This window comes from Phyllostomus hastatus, unplaced genomic scaffold, assembly GCF_019186645.2.
Source record: "Phyllostomus hastatus isolate PE091 unplaced genomic scaffold, TTU_PhHast_1.1 phas_contig_348, whole genome shotgun sequence".
In the NCBI taxonomy this organism is placed as follows: domain Eukaryota; kingdom Metazoa; phylum Chordata; class Mammalia; order Chiroptera; family Phyllostomidae; genus Phyllostomus; species Phyllostomus hastatus.
In genome coordinates, this window is record NW_025333860.1 from 2,115,718 (window position 1) to 2,139,267 (window position 23,550).

Consider the following 23,550-nt stretch of genomic DNA (forward strand, 5'->3'; position numbering starts at 1 on the left):
TTTCTGTTTTTAAATATAACCTCTTTTCTCATTTCCCCAAACCCAACTGTCCTCAAAACCTGTGGTTCTCTTCTCACAAAATCTCAGTCAACTTCTTGGGTTATCTTTTTGCTTTTCTCTAGATCACTTTGTCTCCTTTACCTCCTTCTTCTCCTCTATTTGTTTTTCCCTAGGACAGTATCCTCCACTGCTTTATGGAAGGCATATTGGGCCACTATGCAGGCATTACATGTGAGTGTGGAAAGAGAACAAGTAATGAGAGCCAGGAAGCCTTTAGTCTCGGCACTGATTCTATCTCTAGCAAACAATCTAATCTTGGAGGAGATTCTGTTTCCTACTGGCAACACGACGGCAATGGACCCAATGCTCTCTGAGGTCACAGTTCTACAAACAACTTATTAAGTGACTACTTCATGGATAATGTCTTGAAAGATACTGTACCTGCAAGGGCTCACAATTTATTGGGTACAAAAATAATTCTCAAATCTGAGGGATTACCAAGTGCCCAAAACAAATGCAGACATCTCTCCAGGGAAAGCAGGTTAAGAGGACAGGTTGGAAGAAAGTTTGGAGTCTTGACAGGATTATTTTTGAAATGGAAGATATGAAAGAACGTAGGTGTACCTATGGTAAGAGTTTCCTACAGCTGGTTGGAGGGATGGTAACTGAAAGAGCATAGTCCTTGAGGAAGTAGGAGGGTTTGGGATACAGAGGACATGTGAAGGGATGAGCCATTCAAAGGAGGCAAGATGATCAGAATGAAAGGGTCAAGGAACATGTATAAAGGACTCATGGACAAAGACAACTGGGTGGGGGGGGTAGGGTGTGGGTTGGGCAGGGGAGAGTAGTGGAGGTAAATGGGGACAACTGTAATTGAACAACAATAAAAAAAGAAAAAAGTAAATCAAACAAATAAATGAAAGGAATAAGACAGTATTGTTAGCAGTCAGATCAGGACACTAAAGCCTTTTAACTTAAGATACTGAGTTATATAATAAGAGTAACTGAGATATTGCCCAGAAGTAACAACCTAAGAAAGTACAAAAGTCATAGCAGACTACTCTCAAAGTCAAGTACTTACTAACAAATTGGAAAAGGCTCATCTATCAGTAAAATTCCCTCCAAATAATCTAATCTTGATTAACAAGGTGAGACAGGTTTTCTGATATAGAAAGCAAAACAATACAGTTTTCTGACTCTCTGGATGAAATGGTTTGAAAAAGCAGCTGTGGCTATGCTCAGCAGGAAGAATAGTCACGGTGGGGACAGCTCACTGAAGGGGACACAGATGGGTCTTTGAAGAAAATAGATAAGGAGGAGCATGATGTGGTGACAGAGACAGTGCTGGAGAAGTAAATGAGAAAATCCAGGACAATTCCAATCACATGACAAAGAGGCATTATGCACACATGCCCAAGAATGACACACAAAGACCAATTACCAGCAAAAAAGTCACTGCCAACTACAGTGAAAAGACAGGAATGAGAGGAAGAATATCTTCTTGCCTCAGCTACACAAAACAGAGATGTTTCCACAGACAAAACTGCCATTCCCAGACACTGAGCACTCTTTACTCTTGGGGAGAAACTGATGAAACATGAAGACTGAGGAACAGGCTGTTCAACATAATAGTAAATAGGTAATGACTGTGTAAGAATGTGTGATATTATAGCTAAAGTTTAATGACCAAAAAGAAGTCCAAATCCACACATTGCCCATATCACCACCTCTGAACAGGCTTCTTGAAAAGAAACACTTTTTCCCTACATGTCACTCCTCAAGGTGTACTTTTGATTTATAAGGATTCACGCTCAGAACTACCATCATGCTATATAACCTCCTATTTCTACAGATTGATTTTTGCCTTCCAGAAGATCACTCGGATTTTCAATAACAACCAACAACTTCTTAGGTCAGATCAGTTTTCAGTCTGAAAACAAATATTAATTTAATATGAAAAATAAGTCTCCTGCTCTGGCCAGGTAGCTCAGTTAGTTAGAGCATCATCCTGACATGCCAAGGTTATGTGTTCAATTCCCAGCTAAGACACATACAAGAATCAACCACTGAATGCATAAATAAGTAGAACAATTCAATGTTCTCTCCCTTCCTTCCTTCCTCTAAAGACCAATCAATAAAAAAATAAATAAGTCTTCATATGCAGTATCCTCTGCCCTAGTCTTATGCAGAATGCATACAATTCTATATTCCTAAAAGGGGAGGGATGTGAGAAAAGGTGCCAGATCCCACTTACTCTGAAGGAAGCAAAAATGCTTGAAACGGACTCACATGTTGAAAAAGCCCAAATTTGAAAAGATCCATTTTTGAACCCACTGTGGGGCCAGATGAAAAGGCAGGGCTCTGTTGAGACTCCCAGGCAATGGCAGAGCCCTGCCCTTGGGCCCAAAGCATCTCTGAGGCAAACTATCATGATTATGAAAAGCCTGGATTTTATGTCCTGTAATGAAACTTTGCACCTACCTCTCAAAGTCTGGGGATTGTATGCTTTACACAAAGAATCTCTGGGAGGTTCTGGGAGCTCAGGCTGTGGTGCAGGCACTTGGAAGCTCTGTGGCATTGAAGGGTCTCATGTTTATAAACAGCCTGTTACTGGCCCAGAAAGGGACCCACTTACATTTCTCCATTCATGTGGTTGATTTTCTGACCTGAGGGAACTTTCCTGAAATAGAAAAACCAAGTGAGAACTGTCTTCTGACCACGCGCACCTAGACAGCATCTTCAATGATTTTTAACTATCAGCTTCTCCTCTTTCGTTGACACCTTGGCAGGGGCTCCCCTAGATTGACCAAAGACCCATAAAGTATAGGCTTTGACCTTAACACGACTTTCAAAAATTAATAGAAGGTGACAGAGGGAAAGAGAACACCCTGAGTGCAATAAAGAACAATGCTGTTGGTTTTGTCACAGAACAAGACAGAGTGAATGTGACTAGTTATTGATTATTCAAAAACATCATACAGATTCCTAGGTACTGAAGGAGATGGGTCTTTCCCATGTTCCAGAAACCTATTCAAAAGCATAAAGGGACAGCAAGGTGTAGGAGTCATCCTAAAACTGATCTGAACTTCTTCCTAACACCATGGTGTATATTTAGATAGCCAGTGTCCAGAGCTGAGGACATCAGTGGAGAAAGAATGCACACAGAGCAACTGAAAGATGAGGAAAGAACAAAAAGTAATTATAGGGGAAAAGGTATGGATCCATTTGAATTAGAGCTCAATTCAGAAGGAAAGAGCACAGAGTAAGCATTACTGAGAACATATTTTAGCTACAGGCAAAAGCTGATTACAGCTGGATACCTCACCACACATGCCATTATTTTGACATCTACCATCTTTTATTTAAAAACATTACTAGAAGCATAAAATGCCAGGGCCAGAAGGTAGGTTTTTTTCCCTAAACTGAATAGTGATTATCTTTTCCCAAATTAAAAGTTTTCTTTAATCCCCATAGTTTCAGAGAAATGTAGAAACTAAAGAGGATTCCACAGGAGAGTGGCACAGACAACTCAGAGATGGAAAGTGAGTACTTGGGTTAAGCACGAGCTGGCTTTGAAAAGACATGCCTGAGAGTCACTTAACAATATCGTTCCTGATTTCTAAGAGTTATTCCCAAAGGAAGCACGTTTTCATCACAGTGAGATGGAGACACATGCAGAAGTCGGTTATGAACAAAGAGCTGGATACTTTATTGTATAAACAGGAAATATTTCTCAGATAGAATGAGAAAATTTCCTTTAATCTGGCCAAATTCCATTTCCTTACAATTGTAGATTAAGAAAAATAATGATGTATTTTCTAAGCTCTATATCTAAGATATAGAATAGGTTTCCCTTACATTGGTCAATTTTCAACTGCAAAAATTCATTCAGTAACCTTCCCTGCCCAACTAAATAATTTACAACCAATAGTGACCACCTGTGTAGATCAAGTGGCACTCTATACACATGAGGGTGTAACTGTCATCACCCTTTGCATATCTGTTTGGCAGTATGGACTGAGGCTAAAGAGCGCATGCTCTCTGACTTAGCAATTATGTTCCTGGCATGTACCTATGTACAGGTTTATGTGGTACAGAAATATGTGGTCCAGTCATCAAAAGACATGTATAAGAATGGGCATAGCAGCACTATTTATAATAACCAAAACCTGGCAGAAGTCCAAATGTCGATCAAACACAGAATGAAAAAAGGTGGTGCAGATTTTACAATCCAGTGATGAGAATGGCAGCCTGCAGCCACATGCAACAACATGTGTGAATCAGTCTCTCACAATATTGAGAAGGAGCCAAACACTAAATACTACATATTCTAGGACAGCATTTATATGAATTTCCTAGATATGTAAATCTAAACTCTGTGCTGGAAATAAAAATAATAGTTATCCTGGGGGAAGGGAGTATTGATGGAAGGGGCATACAGAGTGTCTGAGGAGCTGGTAATGTTCGACTTCTTGAGCTGGGTGCTGGTTACATAAAAGTGTTCCTTTTGTGAAAATTCATTAAGCAGTACCATTATAATTTGTATACTCTTCTGTATGTAAATATAAATTAAAGAAATTAAAAGATCAGCAATCAATTATCCTGTGCAGGCCTTATTTGGATTCTAATTAGAATTGCATATAAACATATATGTATATAGGTGTTATAAGAACATACTTTATATATATTTTTATAGTTCATTTAAATTACAACACTTTACTTAAATTTATATATATTTATATGAGAGATAAATTTTATATGAGGCAACTGGGAAAGCTGAACACTGACTTGATCTTTGATGATACTAGGAAATTTTTTGTTGTGATAGTTTGTGCTTTTTAAAAGTCTTTTAAATATATGAATGTGGAAATATTAAGAATGAAATGAAATGATTTACATAAAAATAAAGTGCAGTGAAGGGAAGTGGATGGTGATATGACTAGCCAGTAGAGTTAATTATTGAAATTGGACAGTGGGTACAGGGGGGTTCACATTGCAATTTCCCATTAAAAGATTTTTTAAAATAATATTTAGGAATCCCACTAAGCCAAATAATAATCTTATTTCAAGCTTGTAGACCAAACAGCCAACTTAGGTGCAGCACACAATTAATATATGTGAGCATAAATATAGTTCCCATATACTATATTCATCTATTAATAGTTTAGACGTCTGCCCTGAAATCCTTCTAAACTTCCATAAGGCTCCTTCCTAAGTTTTGTACAACTAAAAGCAAATCTGAAGGGTGTTAATCCAAAATACTTTTTATTTCTCCTTTTGAGTTATTCTGGACAAAAGTGAACTTCTGAAGTGCAGGAAGGACTATATTCATGCTCTGCAAGCAGCATTTAATGTTCACAAATTTAACCACAATCCCCCTCTTTATCATTAGAACAAAATTTTGGGTTGAAAGATTTTAAAGTATTGTTATTCAAGGAAAAAATAATATACTAGGAACCAGATAAGTACTTCGTCTCACTAAGCAGAGGAGGAAAAAGGAGGAAAAATGTGACCAAAGGGCATTCCAGCTGAGTGTAAACCACTTCATGGTTTCTAATAAGATATCTCCAAACTTCCTTATATCTTCATATATTTGTGAGCATATGCAAAATGCTCACTATATAGACCACATTCTTGCTTAAATTCCTAGTAAATTTCTGGTAGACAGCATGAAGATAAGAATAATGTCTTCTGTACCTCTTAGACCCCTCCTCTATATCTAAAGCAAGGCGTCTTATCTAGATGTCTAAATGTCTAAAATCCTCAGTGTCGACAATGTAGCATGTTAGAGGGAGTGGTCTGTGGCTACCATAACAAATCAGTCCAAACTGGGTGGCTTGAAAGAACATAAGTTTACTCTCCCATAGTTCTGGAGACCAGAAGTCCTAAATCAAGGGGTCAGTGGCCATCTTCTTGCTAGAGGCTCTAGGGGAAAGCCTGTTCCTTGCCTCTTCTAGCTTCTGATGGTTGCCAACACTCCTTAACTTGTAGTCACATCACAAAATAGCAATAAAGTAATACCTACCCTGTTGTAAAAAATATGCCACATGCTTCACACATATTATCTCTCATTTTTAAGACCAAACCAAACACTCAGCTTGATTGCTGAGGAAACCAAGCCACTGAGAAGGGAAGTAACCTGCCCAAGATCACACAGCTGGCATCAGTGCAAAATTCAAACCCAAGTCTGTTTGACTGCAAAGACCAAGCTCTTTTTTTCTGCTCCATCATGCAGCTACCAGCTAGAGAAAGCTTAATTTTCAACAGGCAAACAACTGGGTAATTGAGCATGAAGAAAACATTGCCCACTAGGTATTTGGTCATGTGGATCAGTGGAATTAAGAAAAAAAATCATTGCACCTTTCAATAGACTGGAGTTACACAGTAAAAATATAACCTCAGTAAGGTTCAGAACCAAGTTACAGAGGCTGGCACCTGACAGCAGAGAACTTTGCCACTGCCCAGAAGGAATAAGGAAAAGATAGCTAGTCAGGGGCGCAGCTGAACTGCTACCAACTGACTTCAGATGTAGGCTTTGGCTTTTCAAGTTTTAAATGGTAGAAGAAAACACAAATGAATAGCATTATTTTGCATAAAAATGAACATGAATAAAATAAAGTGATAAACCAGAAATTGGTTTTCAGAAGTTTCTTTAATTTCCTTAAATATGTTATCAAACTATAGGACATTCAAGCTCTTTGGGGACTGAGAGCATAGCGTAAAGCCATCCCTGCATAGAGACTTCTGAAAGCTGTCTGCTGCCTTCTGGGTTTTCAGACTATACACCTAAACAAAGAGATTTTAAGAAGACAATAAAAACTGACAGTGCATCAGCTTAAAAACAAACAAACAAACAAACAAACAAACAAACAGAAAACTACCTTGGCCTGCACCTCCCAAGAGGCCTCAGAGCTAGTGCACCCAGTAGACAGCTTCAGACCATGTGGGAACATCGCCAACCAACCACCTCTACAAGTGACATATACAAGGAATGGACTAAGTGGGCACTAGAGCCCCACTGAAGTAAGTGCTGCTCTGTGAGGTGGGTCTCTATACAGCTGATCTTCCACAGTGGTCAGAGGCTGGTATTCCATGATTGCAATCAGTCCTTGCAGCTGATCAGTCAGGGGGTAAATCCTTTCTATTAACATGCCAACAGCAATCAAGGCTCAATTACAAGGGGAGGGTGTACACAGCCCACACAGGGGGCACACTTCAAGCTTCCATCTTGAGTGAACAGGCAGGCTGTGCCACTGGAGCGTACAGAATACCTACTACATTAGGCCACTCTACCATGTCTGAGAGATGTAGCAGCTCTACTTAATACTTAGATACAACCACAGGGAGGCTGTCAAAATGAGGAGATAAAGAAATATGGCCCCAATGAAACATCGGATCAAAAATTCAGAAAAAGAACTCAACAAAATGGAGACCAGCAATCAACTAGATACAAAGTTCAAGATGCTGGTTATAGGATGTTCAATGAACTTAGTAAGAACATCAACAACATAAAAGAGAACCAGTCAGAAATAAAGTTTACACTAACTAAAATGAAGAATAATTTACAGAGCAGATGAAGTCAAGAATCAAATCAGCAATCTGAATATAAAAAAGCAAAAAACACCCAATCAGAACATGAAAAAGAAAAAATAATCCAAAAAATGAGGTTAGTATAATGAGCCTCTTAGACAGCTTCAAGACTACTAATAACGTATGTCATAGGGGTGCCAGAAGAAGAAGAGAGAACAAAAAATTAAAAGCCTATTTGAAAAAATAATGACAGAAAACTTCCCTAACCTGGTGAAGGAAATAGACATACCATTCAGGAAGCGCAGAGAGTCCCAAACAAAATGAATCCAAAGAGGCCCACATCAAGACACATCATAATTAAAATGCAAAAGGTTGAAGACAAAGAGAGAATCTTAAAAAGGTGCAAGAGAAAAGCAGTTAGTTACTTACATAGGAGCTCCCATAAGACTATCAGCTGATTTCTCAACAGAAAATTTGCAGCCACAAGGGAGTGGCAAGAAATATACAAAGTGATAAAAAGCAAGGACCTCCAACCAAGATTACCCAGCAGCTATTATTTAGAACTGAAGGGCAAAGAAAAGTGCTTCCCAGACAAGGAAAAGCTAAAGGAGTTCATCACCACCAAACCAGTATCACGTGAAATGTTATAGGATCTCCTTTAAGAAGAAGAAAAAAGATAAAAAAATTAAATAATAAAATGGCAATAAATACATATCTATCAACAACTGAATATAAAAACAAAATAAATGAACAAGCAGAACAGAAACAGACTCAAATACAGAGAACATTTTGACAGTTGCCAAATGGGAGAAGGTCTGGGGGATGGGTGCAAAAGGTGAAGGGATTAATAAATACAGATTGGTTGTTACAGAATAGTTATGGGGGTGTAAAGTACAACACGGAAAATATAGTCAATAATATTCTAATAACTATGTATGGTACCAGATGGGTGCAAGATTTATCAGGATGGTCACTCTGCAAGTTACGTATTATCCAATCACCGGGATGTATACTTGAAACTATTTTAATAATATATGTCAACTGTAATTAAAAAATAAAAATGATTAAACAAAATAAAATAAAAGAGTATCAGAGGAAACTTTTGAGGATGATGGATATGCTCATGCTACGTGTTAGTTTCTTGATTGTGATGATAGTATCACAGTATACATCATATGTACAGTTTATTGTATGTCAATGAAGTCTCAATAAAACTGTTAAATAATTTTAAAAAAGAGAAACTAAAAATCTGATCAGATCAGCTGTAGCACATCACTGGATGGATTACAAAGAATTACAAGAAAATGATAATGTTCATTATCTTAATTTTGGTAATGATTTCACAGGGGCATACACCCTTTGTAAAACCTCATAAAATTCACACCTAAAATGTGTGCAGCTTATTGTATGTCAATTAAACCTCAATAAAACTAAGAAAAACAAACAACAAACAAGCTTCACACTGAACCAGGCAAGCTTTGTTTTTTAACACACTAATCCACCATGCCTTAAAAATAAAATACTGGAACTTAGTTCTTAACAGGTCCAGTACTCATGTTGAGGCCAGGGCAGTTGCATTTCAAATACAACAGGTAATACTGCCATACAGTAGTCAGGTGTTGTTCCCAGTGTGTTCTTCCCTTGAGTGTACCACTTTTTAAGCATTTGGTATATTCTCAGGGCTCTTAAGCTCCCCAAGGGTGGAGTTGCATTTTGTATGCTTTTGAACCCCTCCCCCCAACACACAAACACTGTGCTTAGCATGCTGTCAACCAGCATTTGTCAGAGGTCTATGGTGTGTCGGGCCTGTTACAGGTGGTCCTTAATTAGTTTCCACACCAAGTCCCCGCTGTCTAGGCAAAAAAGTGGTTCACAGAAGTTAGGGACATTCTATGAAAGGGACATGGCTATGATTTGAACAGAGCTGTGTCTGAGTTTAGTTGTGCCCTTTCACCTCACCCAAAACTCTCAGCATAGGCAATGACATCAGGAAGTATCCAGCCTCCTTGCTTTGTGCTGAAACTCCACTGGCTTATCACTCATTCGCTCTTCAAAAAAGACGGATAATTTCCATCTTCAGAGTGGATAATTTCCTATGATCCAGTATGGCAGCGACAAAACTTATGATTAGGCTTCTAATGTGGGTCAAACTCATTGGACTGGAAACCTTGTTTGGCTTCTCCACAAAATTTTGATTCCGGTTTGAGGAATGTGCAAAGTTGCCAGCTGCTTTCTTGACTTTTCTAGTGTAGTTGCTGACAGATGACTGATGACTCTTACTCCTTGTCACCAATAAAAGAATGCTCTAATGTTACATGAGGATAATGAAGGAACTAACATTTTGTCAGCATTCCTTATGTTCTGGGGCCAAGCAGAGTGGTTTATGCATATCTTCTCTTATAATTTTTTAGTCCTAACAACAGTCCTCCAAGATAGGTATTTTTAATCACCCTTTTATATACATAGAAACTGAGGCTTAGAGCGGCTGAGTGATTCTCTCTAGGTTACACAAGTAGTTAGTGGAACCAAGATGCAAGTCCACATTTTTTCTGTCTCCAAAATTTGCCTTCATGCAGAGTAACTTCGGAGTACTTTGATCCTTGAAACAAAATAAACACATTATCCAAACAGAACTATCACTCAGTAAGCAATTTCTGGGCCACAGTTCTATCACCACTTGTTACTCTTTGTATGACAAAATGTTCATATAAGGCAGGATTCTGCAATTTCCCACCAATACAATATACCTGACAGTGTACACAGACAACTCTTACCTTTTCAAAACCCATTAAAAACTTAGGAAAATTATGTTCTGTAGAGCATCTCTTATAAAAGCAAAATCTGAAAGTTCTAATTGGACTCAATGTGGTTAGGCTAAAATTAGAGTAATCCAACCCATAAATCTAAGTAAATCATTCTCATCCAAATCTCATTTTTAATACTATGTAAACCAAAGTATTTATGATACTAACTACACTGCATAATGCCAAGTGCAGTATTCTCAAAAGTCTTTAAAAACCATCATCCAATTCTTACTCCTAGGCAAAAATTAAACTGGCCACAGGGAAATTTAAACTCATTTCTGTAAAACTCTCCCCTTGCCTGTGACCTGCAAGGTATTTCCAGTGCAGACTGAAAGAGCTCATTTTACGGAAAAGAAGATTCTTTTCTTCCTCTGACCTCAACATTCACAGAGCTGTACTGTAGCTCAAAATAAAATTAGATTTTGGAAGGAATCAAGTTTGAAATATTATGTAGAAAAAGCTTGGCAACAAGATCCCTATCATATCACAGTCTCAAAGCCAGGGAGTTTTATCTGGAAGGCTCACTAAGAGGGCTTAAAAAATAAAAAAACCCCACAAACACATTTTTTTGAAATTGAAGGAGGCATTTATAATCCTAAATGCGCTTGGTAAATAAGTCGATTTATGAAAATGAGTGATGTCAGGCTCCTTAGTTTCAAGCTACATTTTTTTCTGTAATAGTCTTCGTTAAAATGCAAAAACCAATAGCAGCCAAATTAAATGAAATCCAAGTCCATTTAAGTGGCTATCCCCTAAAATTCCAGGTAGAAACCATAACCATACAAGAAGGTTCCAAGTAAGAGTCTTTAGGTGTCACTACTGAACACTTCCAACAGATACATAAGGAAATAAGTGCTATGGAATAGTGATCAAAACAGGAAGCCCATGTGTTTATTACAGTGTGTCTCATCAACCCCAGTTATATTATCTACGAAGGTGTAAAACGAGATAATAGTTGCTCTCACTATAGTGACAGCATTTAATGCTCTCACTATTACTACTACTACTACCACCATCATCAGTAACTCTAGAGAGGTAGCCACGTTTTTAATGTATTGATCTTAGAAAGAGAGTGGAAGGGAGACAGAAAGGAGTGGGGAGGGAGGGAGGGAGAGGGAGAGAGGGAGAGAGAGAGAGACAAAGGGGAACATCGATTTATTGTTCCACTTATTTGTGCATTCATTGGCTGCTCCTTGTATGTGCCCTGACCAGGAATCAAACCCACAACCTTGGTGTTTTGGGGACTATGCTCTAACCAACTGAGCTACCTGACCAGGGCAGGTGTTACCACTTTTTGCAAATTCAATTGCCCACAGGCAAAGGCATTCAAATTACATATCAGTCTTTAAGGTTTTTGCAAACTATAGTATTTCTGTCCTAACGTCGCAGACCAGTTGCTCAGGAAGAACTTTTATAGTATTGACAAGGGAAGAGAGAAAGTGATTTCAGAGTGAGGGAACAAACAGGAGCCAACCATGATGGGTTGCAAAGATTGATTGGCTTCAGGAGGCAAAGGGTTTCAGCATGTAATAGTAGTTGAACAGGACAGCTGAAATAAGGACCAGTATCTACAGGGGGTTGGAAGGCAAAGGCAATTTCTGAGATACATACTCAAGAAAATCAAATCCAATATTAGAAATACGTTAATTCTGAAAAAAAAAAAAGCAGTATGTTTAATAGTTCCAAATTCCATGAAAAAGGGAGTTTTGTGACTTATGTTTATGTAAGATGTGGGACATTTGAATGTCTTTTGAAGACCTGGTATTTTAACTCAGGTTTGAAAAATTTGTTTCACAAAATGGTTGGCATAGCCATGCTGTAAGTAAATGGTCTATACAATGCCTACCCATGAAGTATAACAACTGACAAATAAAGAAAAAATAATTACGTACAAAAAGGATATGCACTTGCTCAAACAGAATTGCTCATATGGGAACCGAGGACTTTGCTATATCAGTAAAGAATGAGGCTCCCTGGGGTGAATCAATAAATGTCAAGTCCAGAGAGGAAATGTAGATTTCCCTTTTCTAAACAGTACAAAAGGCCAAGAAGCTTCAGAACTAAATGAACCAGGCCCGACCTGAGATAGTGTACTAAAAGCAAAGTCATAGATGTTTACATCTAGTCCAGATCAAACCTAACATTCAAAGTGAAACAAATGGCCTTCTCAGCTAAATTTCAGGTCCCCAAAAGAGAGCCATCATTGCTAGCTACCAAGTGCTAAGCACTGTGACAGGCCCTTTGCCTGTGTAAAGGCACTTAGTTCACACTGCAGCTAGCTCTCTACCTTCTAGAAAGCCATGGAATCGTGGGAGCCAACTGGGAGGCAGGGAGTGCGGGCCAAGGCTGGTTTCACAGGGCTGCTATACGCTCACTACTTTGGGCAACTACCTCTGAAGGCCAGAGATTTCCAACCGCAGACTGCAGGCCACCGGCCAGAGGCTATTATTACCGCAACAAAGGCTTCCACGCCCCCAGGACCCTACCTGGGGCTCTCCAATCATTTTTGACTATGCGTCCCCCCAATAAAAAATCTATGAGTATTAAGTGATGAACAATTACCGTGAGAAAAAAAAACACACAGCAAAAGTTTTGATATATACAGTGCCCATTAAATGGTCATGTATTCCTCTATAGAATGAACCCTTTCTTCAGGAGAAACACCCAGGCACTTCAAAAATTTGAGATAACAGCTTCCCATTGTAGGTTATAATCAAAGCATTTATAAATTGCTCATTTTGGATGCTTCTAAAAATTTTAAATAAGTCAGAGAAATTTGTGTTTTCTTCTTGGTAACCAGGCCATTCAGTAGAATAAAAGACTCTCCTCAGCAACCAGATAAATTCCAAGGAAATTGAAAGACCACCCAGCAGCAATTTAGTGTGAATAATAGCAAGTAAAAAAAAAAAAGTGCCACACCAAGCTCTAGCTGGTATAACCCAGAGTCATGAGAGCTCACAGCCTGGAGCTCCAACCCAGAACATAAGACGAAGCTGCAGGCTGAGCAGGCCCAGAGTGTGCCCAATTCCCCCTAAGCACTTTATGTGCTCCACATGGGGACAGAGGTGTCTTCTGCGCATCCCTTCCTTACCTCTAGGGGCTGGCAGTCTGGGGAGACAAGCAGAAAGCAACTGAAAAGACCAGCAGGCATTGCTAAGTGGTGGTAGGAGATGACATGGGAGACAAAGGAGAAATGTGACCGTGTTCAGGGCACAGTAACTAACTGGTCACCTGTTCAATGTGGGACTGGATGGCCTGGCAACCTTACTGTTCTTGTGGCTATTTATAGTTTCTTCTGCATATGGTTTAGCATGGCTGTAACTGGCATGGAAATATCCCCGTAATCATTCTTTCTCTCTGAATGAAGGGTAACAGGAAAGAGCTGGGCAAACAAGAACCTGATCTGGGCTGAAAAGCCAGGTCCCCAGGCGTGTGCACCAGCCTCTCCCACTTCTGCTATTTGCTGAACAGTGCACTTGACTGACCCCAGAGAACATTATGTTTTATTTTGTTTCAGTTTTTCTTTTGATCCAGTGAAGATAGGTGTAGGAAAACAACATCTCCCATTTCAGGGACAGGAACTCGACTGACTAAGCCAGTTCTAACTCCCCACGAAGCTGGATAAAGAGGCCTGAACACAAGGACCTCAGTGTCCAATACTGAGGCAAAGGCAAAAATACTCAGTATCAGAGTAGAGGTCTTCAAATTCTCAGAAACAGAACAGCAGTGTGATGCCACCCGGTATTCTAGTTTGGGGGAGGGGGGTAGAAATAATTTTGGAACACAGAGAATTAAGAGAAGCTAGATTTAGAAATTGGGAGTCAGAATGCCCTTGAGATTGCTGGCAGGGGTGGGAAACAAAGGTGAGGGGGAAGCAAACTTGAGATGGAAACAGAAAGAAGCATGAAAGAGAAACCCCCAAGACAAATCCTGTCACAGACATACATTAGTTATGTTTTTTAAAATTGCAGTTGAATTATCTTTGTATGACAAGAATCAGAAAATGTCCCATTTAACGGCTAGATAATGGTGCTTATAAAGCTGAGGACCTTCTAGTATTGGGTTGTATACACACACATATACACGTAAACACAGGGACTTGTGGTGTCCTCAAGTGCCTGTGACTGCAAATGAAATGCTGATGATATTCAGCTTGCAATACAACAGCCAACAGCATGAACTTCTGCAAGTGGAAACTCAGAAAATTACCACCACCAAAGAATGCACCTGTGTGGATTAAAACCCTGCCTGTGTGGTGGGCTGCCTGCTGTTGAGGATGTCTGCCAGGTACAGAGTGGCTCACCAACCGCAGTCCAGAAGGCCAGCTGCCTTCGTTTGCAATCTCCTGAACCACCACTTGCTCTACCTCTGCAGTCAGTCAAAACTAAATAAAACGAACATAAGTGAGTCAGCTGTGAAATTCCTGTCCTTAACAGTGGGCTGTGGTGGGAGAGCACACAGATGGAGTTTCCTTTTTAAATGAAATGTTTTGGCACCAGCCTCAGCTAAGAGTTTTCCCATGTTTCCATCTGGTTTTCGAATTGGAACGCACACATGAGAGAGTGGAAAAATAAAACTCTGTTGATGTGCTAAACCACTAGAAAAGCTGAAGCAGTTGACAGCACATCCTCTAAATCCTCAGAGATTAGAATGCTTTGCTCAAGGAATGTTGTCATTGTTGTTAAGGAAGGGGAGAGGTCTGTTCTGGGGACCCAGCCCTGTCCTGGAAAAGGAATTAAGAAGTACGCAGACTTGGGTGTGAGACAAACCCAGACGTGAGTCTCGGCTCTGTCGCCATCTACCTGCCTGACCCTGGGCAGTGTACTGACCCACTGTAAACCTTGGCTACTTCATCTGTAAAGCAGAAATAACAGAAGCTCATCACAAGGCTGTTGTGAGGATGAAATGAGATAATACCTGTTATGTACTTAGTTATTCATTTTTGGACTCGACTATTTACAAGGCTTTAGAAAAGACAAGTACTATTCCAATTTTAACAGAAAGAGATCTAGAACCACCAAGGAAATTCTAAAAAAAAGTAAAGCATTTACTTTCTTTCTGTTACACAACTGAACAAAAGAAGTCCATACACAGCAGTGTCCCTCTCAGGAGCCTCCCAGAGTTTCCCTGAGGAATTAATTTTCTTTAAGACTCAAGGACATCACTGACACTATCATTGTAACACGTGGCTTTCTTAGCAGCCCAGTTATTGGTGTAGAAGACTATCACCACCCAGCCAAAAGCAACCAAGACCTAAACGGGTAGGAAAGCAGAGTAATAGCAAGACAAGACTATCACTAAAGTTGTCTGAGGGAAGGCAAGAAAAAACACTTGGTTTGGGAAGTCTTCTTTTACATGAAGGGAGGCTGTGGGGAGAGAGGGGGAGAGGGGAGAGAGACAAGACCATAGAGGCTAAGGAGAGAGGCCTAGAATGGGCTACCTGGGTTCCCTATTCCATAACACACAAGTTGATGATCTTGGGCAAGCTAATTTACTTTTTCTATGCTCAGTATTCTCATCTGCAAAATGAGGACGGTACTGTTATCTAACTCATAACATTGCTGTAAGCATTGAGTTGATGTATGTAAAGGGCATAAAACCATGCCCAACATAGAAACTCAATAAATACCATTACTGCTATTATTACTCATTCAAAGGTGGGCTGGTCCCACCCTAACCACCCTGAGCACTAAAGCATGTGATGGGAGCATGGCAGTGCTACACCAAAGGTCTTTTATAACTGGCACCTGGTGGTAAAATCTACTGAGCCAGAAAACATCACAGAAGAAAACCCCCTCTTTATTTTTCCTTCTTGTAACCAATGACTGTTGTTGTTACAAATTTTTGATCAAATGCATCTATGCACATGTCACAGAAATGTCAAATTCTCAACACTGAGTATAGTAGAAGGATGTTATATTTTTATAAAATAAAAAACAGTGTAGAAAAGATCATATAATCAGGGCACTGAAAATACGTTTTTTTATTGCATTGTCTTCTAGAGCAACTGAACATTTTATGGATGGACTTATGTATCTAATCTCCATACTGAGAGATAAAAGGTCTGCCCTGACTTTTACTGTATCCCAAATGCAATCTATATAAATCAGTAATTTCATGAGAGATAGGAAGACACAGCGCAGGTCAAGACTGTTCAATGTCTTTGCCAATCTTGAAAAGTTAGGGAAAAACGTGCTCCTTAAAACATGGCCCTCCCTACAGCACACCAGCTCCTGACCCACGTCAGAGAGCCCAGGTGCCACGGCAGTGCGAGGGGCGGCAGGCAGTGCGAGCAGCGGTGTTGGGTCACGGGGTCTGGGTGGGTTTCTGAGTCTGTCACTTCCAAAATGGTGACTCTGGGGTGTCACAGCCTCTGTGATGAATACCGGTCCCTTTGTCAGCAAAAAGAACATGCCTAATGTTGTGAGGATTACTGGAATCAAAACAATGTAACATATACAAGAGGAATTATTTTTATCTTCTTCTATATAATTTTCTAATTCATATTTTCAGCAAGATACACTGCTTCTATAATACAATAAAAATAGTTAACTTATGTCATTATTGCAGTTGTTTTATACTGCCTCTTCTACTGTTTACACTATTATACACTTCTCAGTTCAAGGTGGATTTCTTCATTTTTCTTGGATAAAAACTCTTGGAATGTCAACTCACCATCCTCAATAAACCATTTCTATCAAGGACAAATTTCACCTGTCTTGTATTCTTCATGTCTCTCCCTTCTAATATTTATAAACCTTGAGATGAGATCCAGTCTGAATTAGAAAGTGGATAAAAAGAATTCCTTCCTTATGCCAGATAGCTGACGACTAACTTTGGTTACCATATTTTTCAGACCATAAGACATGCCTAGGTTTTAGAGGAGGAAAATCAGAAAAAAAATTTGAAGTAAAAGATGTAAAATATTTAATAATATAACATAATATTTCACCAATGTAAGTGTAAATAGAACTCAACAGCAGCATTAATAACCATTATTCCTCCCAAATTTGGGGGTGGGGAACATGCGTCGTATAGTTCAAAAAATACGGTACCTTAATTCAAATAACAACCTATAAAGAATGTTGTCAAACCCTCATAAATGTTTTAAGCACCCATTTGGATTATTAATAACCTGACTTTCTCCCTACAGGATATGTATGGAATAAGAATGAAATTGGTATAAAACTTCCAAGGGAGTTCAGAGTCCTAGAAACACGGAGTCCAGTGGAACATTTGAACTTAGCAACTGAATAAACTGAAGCCCAGAAAAATTCCAAAGTTTGACCACAGTCAATCAAAAAGAAAGAGACTAAAAAGTATTCTTTTTGATAGAATTAAGCACCAAAAATATGCCGTTCTGTCAAATACACCAATAAGACAAACCCAGAGCATAACTCCCCCAAGATAATGAAACTTCTCAACCTTAGACACAGCAGAACACTTTCAAAATTCCCCACTGCGCAGTGCTGCATTAGTAGGATGGAGGTGGAGCCAGGCCGTCTATATGTTGAAACGCTCTAGAGGTTATTCTAAGGAACACCCAGGACTATCAACCACTGGGATTGAAGAGAGTATTGCTAGGTTCTGGGCTCCTAATCCACACCCTTACCTTCCATGGGGATCAATTTACATAAATTATTTCATCAGAGAACATTCTAAACCTTTTTTCAAATAAGAAAAATTTGTTCTCTACAAATTCAAAATCATTTTGGAAAGATTAAGAATTTTTTGTTTCAATAAAATATGTAAAAGGATGTATTAATCACAAAAAATAAAGTTTCCTTAAGCTCCTTCTACAGGAGAGAAAGTAGCCACCAATGAAAACCTTACTTTATCCATTTATGGACACGAAGGCTAGCATTACATACTACACAAACTGAATTAAAGCTGAATCAGGGGACAGATTTTAAAAATGAAAATAAGAGAAGTTCAGTAGGTAACTAGCCTCTAATAATAAACTGATTTTAACGTTTTAGCCTGTTTCCAATTTAGTTTTATAGACCTAAATATTATGGAAGGGGCAACTAACTGTGAAATGGCTGTGAGCAGGGCTTGCTTTACGTTTTAAATGAGTGAACAGTTTTGTTATCATGAAGTCTACACAATAACCAGGTATGCAGTAAGGCCTAAATTTAAACAGCCTGTTCCCCATAGCATTTATTGTGTCTGTAGTTGGCAATGAGTCAGGTGCTATAAGGAACACAGAACACATTGGCACACAAATCATGTGGATGCGTGCACAGGTTGGTAGGATACACAGCTGCTTCTGTCTGAGCATTCAAAAAGGCCAAACAGGGTAACTTCTTGTACCTGTAAAGAGCGTACTCACTAGTGTCTCTGTAAGACATTTTTAAAAAGTTAATTTATTAGGATATACTTACATATAAAAAATGCACCCATTTTAAGTGTGCAGTTTGAGGAGCTGTGAAAATGTGCAGTACACTTAAGTAACTATCACTGTTAAGTAACAATTGACATATAGAATACTTACTCTATTTAAACAATTCCCTCACGCCCCTTTGCAGTCAATCCCCAATCCCAGTTCATGGCAAACAACATGAGATTTCTGTCAATATAGCTTAAGTTTTGTCCATTCTAGAATTTCATATAAATAGAATCACACAGCATGTAGTCTTTTCTGTCTGGTTTGTTTCTTTTTTCACCAACATAAGGCTTTTGAGATTCATCTGTGTTGCTCCATGTACTGGTAGTTCATTTCTTAGGGTAATATTGCACTGCATAAATAGAAAAGAATTTGCTTATACATTCACATGTCTAATTTGAGTTATGATTTTTGTTACTATAAATAACACTTATAAATCTCTATGTACATGTCGTTATGTGGACATATGCTTTTATTTCTCCTTGGTAAATGCCTAGGAACACAGTTGCTCAGTCACATAAGTATATGTTTGACTTCATTTAAAAATGCCAAATTGTCTACCAAAGCACTCATATCATTTTTATATCCCCTGCAAGCAAAGTATCAGAGGTTAAATTGTTCCGCATGCTTGTCAACACTTGGTATTGTCAGTCTTTTTAATCTTAGCCATTGCCAAGGAGGAAAAGTAGAAACCAGTGCTTTAAGAATGCTAATCAACAGAAGCATGTTAGTATGTAAGCATTTCACACCATTCCAGAAGCTATTTGGGAAATTCCATGAGAAACATTCAATTCTATGAATGAACTAGAGGTTTACTTCTCTCCTTACACAATTACAAATAAATAACTCAAGAAAGATATTCTTACTTCCCATACCCCAGAACCTTTTTGCATTCCTAGAAAGGTTATACAACCCACTCTGAAAATAATGTCTTATGTTCACAGGCTTCTAACTCTCAGATGATAAATTCTGCCAGACACTGGAAGGGTGGAGGGAGTCACACAAGAAATAAAAGACATTGCATATCAATGTCTTACATGCATATGTTGGCAAGCATTTAAAACTATGATAATCTTCCCTTCTTTAAAGGAACTATTTATGCTGTTTTATAAGCGGTTAAAGTATTATTTGTAGACATCGCCCTAATTTGGACAGATTTTGCCTGTTCAGAATAGATAGCTGGTTTTCATCACCAAACCACAAGAGTTGAAAGGCTTGGCCTGCCTGGAAAGCCTAGGTGGTTCACACTAACAGCAGGAAGGAGACTGTCATTGAAGGGCTCTGCTTTCACTTCTCAGCCACCTACGTGAGTTCAGCTATAAAGAGGTCATCCTAAGACTGAATAGGAGAAAAGGAGAAACACAAAAATCCAGCTGAGTCTTTTAATGAGGCTGCCATTCCCTCTGCCTGGAATGTTCTCTGCACCAACATCCTTATCTTTTCAGAGCCAGTGAAGCAGCTCTGGGTTTTCCCAGCCCGGCCAAATTCTCCTTACACACGACTTCATCTCCCTATAGTTTTCCTAGTTAGCCTTTTTACAGTTATGATTATGTTTATTGTAACGAGTAACTTATTAATGTTCACTGTTCCTTCCCCATGAAACAAGGTACGCTTCACGAGTTTTTCTCATAACTGAGCCCACACCTCCTAGCATGGTCAATACCTAAAAAGCACTTAATAAACATTTGAGTAATTAATGAATTACTTGTTAATACAAACATTCCCTTATCAGAGATGTGACCGCTATTCCTCTAAGATTCACATAAGTTAGAAAACAAAGGTAGCTGCTTTTTTCTCAGTTACAAGAAAAATCAAAGTACAAGAAACTTTTGGGCATCAAAGTTGCCTAGCATTCTCCTGACCTAATTTCTATGAACTCATCTGCTTACATGTCAGATATATTTATCAACCTTTCCTCTCAAAATTCAAATCCATGATGAGGATGAAGCCTTTCAGAACAAAAGACTTTCCTCCATTAGAATGAAACAAAAAAAGCAATTCTCGTAGTTTCAGACTTTACACCTGAAGGTCTCGGGAATTTGTAAAGGAAATGCAGTTACCCAGTATTTAACTCCTGTGGCAGAGGAGATTTTTATGCCGCTCGCTGAGACGAGGCTGTCAGAACCCCTACATCACTCGTGCAGATTGTATGGTCCCACACTGGACAGCAACAGCCCGTGACTCTGCCGCACACGAAACCTCCCTCTTCTGCAGCGTGTATAGTAGGAAAACCTCTGTGGGATTCTAGACTGTCCATCTTTTCTTCAACTACCCTCTTCAAGAAATCTCAGTGAAACATTGAGAGCAGAGAGCTAAATAAAATTAGAATCATTGTGTGTCCATGTTCAACTCAGCCCAAACACAAAACAAACACAACTCAGCCCAAACACAAAACGTATTTACCGTAATACGTTTCTATTGTTACTGGTGTGAGCAAAAACTCTAGAATCTAAATTTAAGAATATGAAAATATTTTGAAGACTTGAATCTCATTAATAAGATACTAGGAAGGCATTAGGAAAGGCTACTTCCTCCTTTCACTTAGTCATTAGATATAAATAGCACCCTATTACATGCCAGGCACTGTCTAGCGTATTAAAGGTATGCAAATGTCTGCCAACAATAACCAGATTTTATTAACCTAATCTTTATTTGAGATTAAGAAAGAGAGACCAATATTTCAAGCTCAGTTCTCTCAAATGCATTGAAATGAAAGCTTTCTTTTAATCATCGAAAAGGCATTTTTACCAAAGGGCTATGGTCTCATTTCGTTGTACAAGATATGACCTTATTATTATCTTTACATTTTTTTTTTAGGAAAAAAAGCTATTTCTACCTTGAAATAAATTTTGATAAACTTAAATGATCACAGGCTTAAATTTTTTCTTAAAAGCTAAAAAATGGGTCCAAAAATAAAGTTTTATTCCCAAGCCACAGTTGAAGGAAATTAAAAAAAAAAGATGAATTGAGGCAAGCTTAATCTTTTTTTTAAGGAAGTTCTTTTTTTTTAAGATTTTATTTTATTTATTTTTAGAGAGGGAAGGGAGGGAGAAAGAGAGAGAGAAACATCAATGTGGGGTTGCTGGGGGTCATGGCCTGCAACCCAGGCATGTACCCTGACTGGGAGTTGAACCTGCGACACTTTGGCTCACAGCCTGAGCTCAATCCACTGATCTACACCAGCCAGGGCTACAAGCTTAATCTTTCATTGCTCAGTTACAAGAAATATCAGAAATACTACAAATGCCCCCAGGTGTTCAAATTAGCATCAACCATAACTCCATGAAAAACTTGTCCAAATCTAACCTCAAAAAACTTGGTATGAATCCACAGTAAATTCTACAGATCTACAATCACAAACAGAAAGAGAAAAAAGAAAACCAATCCAACAAATCCTGAGTTGAATAGACACAGATGTTTCTTCCTGACAAGAAACAGCTGTCAGGCAAAGCAGTGATCTAAGAGCTCAGACTACTTCCTCACATTCCATAATGTGTCGATATTTATCTTGAGACAAACTATTACTGATTATTGGTAACTGTTTAGAAAAAGAAATTCAATGAAACTCAGGCTGCTGGTTTATTAAAATATCAGCAATTGTTCTAAAACAAAAGTCCTGGAGGATACCCCCATTCTGTCAATGTCCTAGTGAAGGAAGTATGGACAAGCAACTGTGTTTGCCAAACCCTTTACAGAAGTTCTTAATGAATCAGAAAATACATTAAAAATGAACTTCATCACCTCTCCCAGATAAGGCAACTTCAAATGTAGAGGTGCCACAAGTAAGTGGGGATCAGGGAAGTCAACAGAAAAATAAAAGCAAAGTGGAAGAGCAGACATGTACAAAACCTGGGTATAGAACCCTTCTGGATACCTTAGAATGAACTGTTATAAAAGAGAAGTTGTTTTAATAATATCAATATCTGGCTTTCATTACCTGACAGGCAGATGTAAGTTAAGTATTCGCCTTGACCCCCAGTCGCCAAGAAAGGAATCTTTTTCTTCGTTCTCCTCTTGACCTGGACAGCTCCCAGCATCCTTTCATCAAGAGGTGCAAAAATTTCCTTGCTGATGGCAGACTTGGCGCTCATTGTAGAACAGGAGAGGAGAGCTTGCAGTGAGTTTTCTAAAGAAGACAAAGGAAAGGTAAGTTGGAGTTGAGAATATTGTAAGGGCCCACATATTGTAAGAATGAGCAGCAAGTTCATTCGCAGGTGAAGTAGATTTCAATTTGTGGTTTAACCTCTCTCTTGTGTGAAATGCATTATAGAATCATTAAAAGCAAGCTATTAGCATTTGAAATAACTATGAAAAAATACAAATAAAAAGAAAATACTGATTTACTCGCTGGAAATGTTAAACTCAATGTGAGATGAGCAGCATGAAACAGGATCAGGGAAGCCTGTCTGTCTGTCCCCCGACCACATCCAACTGCATCCAGGTCTAACTGGCATGCAGTGCCCACTCTGTTCCTGTCCTGTAAGGAACATGGTTTCACATGTCCAGCTAAGAAGTCTTTCCGCTGCCCAACGATCCTTAAAGTCAAGAAGTTCTTTATGCTCCTTCAAAATCTCCATTAACTGTAATATAAACCTATTTCTGTAATTCTATTCATAGTGGAAATGATTACATCATCTTCTACATAATACTATCCTTGCAACAGAAGGCCATTAATATAATCACCCTTCAGCTGCTTTGGCTCAGGCTAAGTATTTAATCCCAGTATATTTCTTAGCTCCTTTCAATAGGTCCTGTTTTCCAATGCTCCTCTGCATCTAATTGCCATAATCTGGACTCTTGAAAAATTCTCCACATTTTCCTTTAGCCAAA

At 38.8% G+C, this 23,550-nt stretch overlaps 1 protein-coding gene across 3 annotated transcripts in view; it reads right to left on the reverse strand.

Moving 5' to 3' along the window:
• STXBP6 (syntaxin binding protein 6) overlaps window positions 1–23,550 on the reverse strand; it is a 243,206-nt gene that overhangs the window by 143,528 nt on the left and 76,128 nt on the right. For all 3 annotated transcript variants that reach the window (XM_045841209.1, XM_045841210.1, XM_045841211.1), the window contains exon 2: window positions 22,658–22,846. In XM_045841209.1, the coding sequence (XP_045697165.1) occupies window positions 22,658–22,811 (154 nt within the window). In that variant the 5' untranslated portion in view covers window positions 22,812–22,846. The remainder of the gene's footprint in view (window positions 1–22,657; window positions 22,847–23,550) is intronic.